Source organism: Arachis hypogaea, chromosome 2 (genome assembly GCF_003086295.3).
Source record: "Arachis hypogaea cultivar Tifrunner chromosome 2, arahy.Tifrunner.gnm2.J5K5, whole genome shotgun sequence".
NCBI classification, from domain to species: domain Eukaryota; kingdom Viridiplantae; phylum Streptophyta; class Magnoliopsida; order Fabales; family Fabaceae; genus Arachis; species Arachis hypogaea.
The window spans coordinates 64,413,054-64,418,579 of record NC_092037.1 but is presented as its reverse complement, the minus strand read 5'-3'; the positions used below and the strand labels follow the sequence as shown (position 1 = coordinate 64,418,579).

Genomic DNA, 5,526 nt, shown 5'->3' with positions numbered 1-5,526 from the left:
TTCAGCACATGTATTTATAGGTACACAAGAGGTAATATTTTTAACTCTCATTAAACTCATCTCTTAAAAATGTGAGCCGTCCATATTAAATAATGGTCATCTATCTTATTTAATCTTATCACAACAAAGATTAAATTGTGACAATTGAAAGTGTAATTGGCCAATTTCAAAGACCAACATAGGGTTATAAAGTTCACCCGTATTTAATTTAACAACAATGTTACTGTAAAAATTAAAAAACAGAGAAAAAACTGTTAATTTTTTAAGGGAAAAAAAAGTAATTGCAATTTGCAAACACGAGAGAGATTCACTAACTTCATTCTTTTTCGGCCAAAACTATTCTCTCTCTTCAGGTCTCACTATACTCCCTCTCTGGAGAGAGAAAAAGAAGGAAAATAGGCAAAACCACAATGCCAGCTCCAACACCTTTCACGAGCGCATCGGCCATGATCCGCCGCCGCCTCCTTCAATCCACCCGCACGCGCGGAGGTGCATCCTCCGGGCCTAGCCGCTGGACAAGCCCGGGCCATGAGGAAACTCCCAAGGGCCTTCTCTTCAACCGCACCCCTCCTCCCCCGGGTCAGTCCCGCAAGTGGGAGGATTGGGAGCTTCCTTGCTACGTCACCAGCTTCCTCACCATCGTCATCCTCGGCGTCGGGCTCAACGCCAAGCCCGACCTCACCATCGAGACCTGGGCCCACGAGAAGGCCCTCGAGCGCCTCAAGATGGAGAACAGCCTCGCCGCCTCAACCGGAGCAACAACCACCACTACCGACAACAATAACAACAACAGCGATAACGGCGATAACGTTGAAGATGTGCCCCACTCTGAGTCTTGATCCAATTACTGTCGATTCGGATCGGACTTTGATTGGTTTGTTTAGTTTCTTTTTCCTTTCTTTCGTGTTAGGGTTTATAAATGGGATGGGTGCAGTGTAATAATTGGTATAAAATAACTGTGAGGGGAACATGAACTCCTTTGAACTCTAGCTTTGCGGTTACTACTGCATTTGAGGTAGTTTTAATTCACTGTTTTTTAGCTTGTTAAACGTGAGATTGTTGACTCGCTTTTGTTGCTATATTTCTATGAATGTGGATAAAGACATTCCTGAATCTAAAAGTTATGGTACATAATTTTGTTTTTGTTTCCTCATATATAATTCCTCAAATCCGCAAATTTTGTTAGCTATTGGAAGCTCTGATGGGAGGCGAGTTAAAATGAATGATTCTGGACATGGCACCATAACCTCCTCGACCAAGTGGTCGATATATCGATATTCAGTTCCCTCATACTCCTCATTAGACTGTGTGCATGTCGTTACGTTTTGCACCAAGTATGCACTTATCAGTGTCATGGTTTGGTTGGGTGACTGACAAATTGATTATTTCAACAGAAGTGGATTGGACTGTGTTCATTTTGTTGGAGGTACTTCCTAGTTCCTACTTAAATTTCAGACTCCTATCTTTCTTTTCCAGCAGTTCATTTACCGAGGGTTCAATTTTTACATAGGTTATAACTGTCAATTTGTTCCAGTTTCTGTGCTTTCAGTAACTGTGCATGTTCAATGCTCTTCCAAGATACTTTTATGTTGCTTTTTATTGATCGTATTATATATGATATTGGTTCGTGTAGACCGTGAGAAACGAATTGTAAGATAAGGTTTACATCAATTTTGATATTGGATTTGCAAATTGGAATTGATTAGTTAGCTGTGCATATACATGCTTTTAGGTGTAGATTGTTTGGCAGTGAATGTTAATTTACTAATGCTTATTCTGTGATTTCATTATTGAATCTATGTGGGTTTGGTGGCACCAAGTAGTTTGTTATTGGGCAGCAACATATAGTTTCGGTGTGCAAAAATACTATTTGTACACCAAAATCTGTTACTAAAATCAGCCACCAATGTATTTGTGTATAAATACATGTGTGGTTTAATTTATTTTCAATGTGTATTTGTATTCCAACATGTATTTTATATCGGTGGCTAATTTTGGGATACACGTAGTATAACTCTTTTGTGTGGGGATTGTATTGGAACTTAGAATAACCTTCAGATTATTAGTTCTTCGGACGTAAAGGAATATATTTGGAGTGTTGTGTGCTTTACTTCACAGCTGATTATGATGATAACAGTATTCTTTTGATGGGTCGAAATTGTCATCGGAAAAAGCCTATATATGATATATGTATATGGTAATTGAGCATTCCTTTCTAAGTTTTTGAGATTAATTAATGGAGTATCGAGACAGGATTGTGAATACCTTTGAGTAGAGCCAGCTTTTGTTTGAAATCCAAATGTATTACCCCCACCTTGTTACTTGGCTGCTCTAAATGTATTACCTCCACCTTGTTTTACTGAAAGGGAGACTGTCTAGTATGTTCTGAGACTTTGAAAAGAGTGGATACGGGCTGGGTCAAAATTTTTGTCTTGGGTAAAGTATTGTTTTAGACTCTAACAAACAATTGGACTAAGTTTTTATTTTTTCCCTAATTTGAAACGTTATATTTTTATCTCAAACATCTTATTTTAGTTTTTGGTCAAAATCAAAATTTTTCTTTCAAAAATACCCGTTCTTCCATTATGAGTTTTTTTAGGTAGTGGAACAAAAAATCATAACTGTACTCACGGTGGTAGTTATAGTGATTTGAGAGTGAATGTAACAGAATAATAAGAGAAAAAGAAGTTAATAGAGGAAGAAAGAGTATTTTTGAAAAAATAGGACAAAATAAAACAATCTGAATGATAATATGAGGCTTTAAATATTAAGAATGAAATTTGAATTTAGTCTAAACATTAGGGACTAAGAGAGTATTTTTACCCATTTTGTCTTTGATTATCCGAGGTTTGGTATGCATCACGGTTTTTCACATTTGTGTTTTCTGTTACAGCTAAATTGAAGGAATAAATTTCATTGATTAGCTATGCATCATATCTATTCTACAACAGAAGCTAATCCGTGAATGAATTGTTGCCTCTCTATGGGAGAGCTTGTCCATCCCATATATCTGGCCTCCTTTCACAATAAATTTCATTATGTATTGTATTCAATTCTCTTTCTCTGATTACTTGTTTGTGTCATTTTTGGAATCTCGAGAGCAACTTCTCTAACACTCCTGAAGTTCATGTTGTACATTAAAGTTTGCTGAAGGTGCTTGCTTAGTAGAGTTAAGCTGTTAGATTTTTACTGCAAATTTGTGTTTAATATTATAGAAAGCCATGAGATAAGGATATTGAACTCATAGTAACCAACAGTGCCAACTCAGCACTATAGAGGCAATGGTGTGCAGAGCAGCTATCTGCCACCATTGAAGGCCAGTCCATTGTGGTTAGGCATCATGGTGGTTTCGGGTAAGGTTGCAGTTGTAGTGACGAAAATGGAACTACAAAATGCGCCCTCGATATCTCTAAATATCTAATCTTATTGACTGTGATTGATTATTCTTTTTTAATTATTCTTTTTACTTTTGCTTTTGTGACTTCACACGTGAGGTAAGGTTTTAAATTTTAATCCTTTGTCCCTTTTTCTATCTACTAGCAGTAAGCCTGAGATTTGCATTTTTTAGACTCTGTTTGGTGGTGTTATTGGGTGATGTCGATGTCATGGTGTTGGTAGAGGAAGAAATACAATGGATTAGGATTTTAGGGTAAAATTGATATTTCTCAAAATTATTATCAAACAAGTTAAAAAAACTTGTGTATCTTCATGTGGCTAATGAATTTTAAATTGGAAAAAATAGTTGAGTAATCCCTAGAAATTGAGGTTTTTGGTATATTTACAGGTGGGTGGATGTTGCAGAGATGGCAAAACAGCACGCAGGTAACGTGCTAACTAAGCACGCAGCATGCGTGATGAACACGTGGCGGACATCCATGCAACACGCAGCCTGCGTGATACCACGTGGCGCCCATTCATCCGACACGCAGTCTGTGTGATTGCCACGTGTCCTACATCTATGCAACACATGCCCTGCGTGATTTGCACGTGACATTCATTCATGCAACACGCACCATGCGTGATTGACACGTGGCAGACGTTGATTGGATACTTTTGCAGCACGAAACCTGTGAGGTGATCCTCTGTCTATAAAAACCGGAGCTGGTTACCATTTTACTACATTACAAGAGAGGAGATGAGTCCTCTACAAGGTGTTTTTCTCTACTGTGTCATGGAGGGTACTGCAAATATAGTACCTTACCACAACGGTGAGGTTATACGTAATACATATGAGGGCATGAGCTTTGTTTGTGAGAGTATATATTCGTTTGTGGTTCCGTGTACTGTAACGTTTGCGGAACTACAGTACGGGCTCTGTCAGAGTATAGAGAATAATATTTTAAAGAGGGTGAGCAACATTCTACACCGGAGTCCAATTGTGGTATTTGGTGGCCTGGTACAGTTTGATGTTATGCCAATCGTTGACGAAACAAGTATTCAGCGGATGTTTCATATTCACCAGCAAGCTAAGGTGCAACATCCAAGGATTGAGTTGTATGTTGAGTTTGAACATATAACTGCGGATGAAGTCCAAAATGACCCAAACGTGCAAGATGACATAACTGAAGCATACGAAGGTATGAACAATGATAGCGACGAGGAGTTCAAAGCAACTTATGAAGCCGTTGACGAGGACAAGGATGACGATGGGGGAGGTGAGGCAGTCGTGGAAGCCTTAGTGGTTCCACCCGCAGTTAGTCAACCGATGGACGTTACACCTTTTATGCGTAGCTTGAATAATGACGCCTTGCATGCACTAGAGTTTCCAGGATACACGAACATATGTACGTGAGGTTGTGGGTGATATGTTTCCTTAATTTTGTAATGAAGGATCATTGAGCAACAATTTATTATTGTTATAGGTGTTGCTGACCCTGAGGATAGGGAGTTTCGGATCGGAATAAAGTATGGTTCTAGAAAAACAGTCATTGCGGCAATTCGGAGTTACACTATCTCCAGAGGAGTCGATTACGTTGTTCATAAATCCGAGCCACAAACGTTCTATGCAAAATGCAAGACTTATGGACGTGGATTTGATTGGCTTATCCAAGCCAACTTAATACAGAAAAAAGCTTGTTGGGAGATTCGGAGATACAACGGAAGGCACACGTGTTTCATGGGAACGATCTCATAATATCACTCCATGTTGGACTCGGATATGATTGCTGAGGTTATGAAGCTGTTGGTTGAATCTGACCCATCCATAAAGGTGAAATCTATAATTGCAGAAGTCTAGGCAAGATTCAACTACACGATTAGTTACTGAAAGGCTTGGTTGGCAAAGCAGAAGTTGGTAGCGAAAGTCTTCGGTGGATGGGAGGAATCTTACGGAGTTCTGCCATTATGGTTTTCTGTAATGGTTCAAAAGATGCCTGGTTCACAAGTCCAAATAGAAACACGACTCCTGTATAACGGGAGTGAAGAGGTGGCGGGTGTTAGAATACTTTATCGAGTATTTTGGAGTTTCAATCCATACATTAAAGCCTTCAAATATTGCAAGCAGCTGGTTCAAGTTGACGGCACCCA

The 5,526-nt window shown here is 39.1% G+C and overlaps 1 protein-coding gene across 1 annotated transcript; it reads left to right on the top strand.

The window, feature by feature from the left end:
- Positions 1-295: 295 nt before the first annotated feature.
- On the top strand, positions 296-1,120 carry LOC112746090 (uncharacterized). The gene has a single exon (XM_025794917.3). It carries the CDS (start codon positions 411-413, stop codon positions 837-839), a length of 429 nt encoding a protein of 142 aa, XP_025650702.1. The 5' UTR covers positions 296-410; the 3' UTR covers positions 840-1,120.
- The last annotated feature ends 4,406 nt before the right edge of the window (positions 1,121-5,526 follow it).

Excerpts from the sequence above, each read along its gene's own strand:
- LOC112746090 (XM_025794917.3), top strand. The coding sequence starts at position 411 with ATGCCAGCTCCAACACCTTTCACGAGCGCATCGGCCATGATCCGCCGC.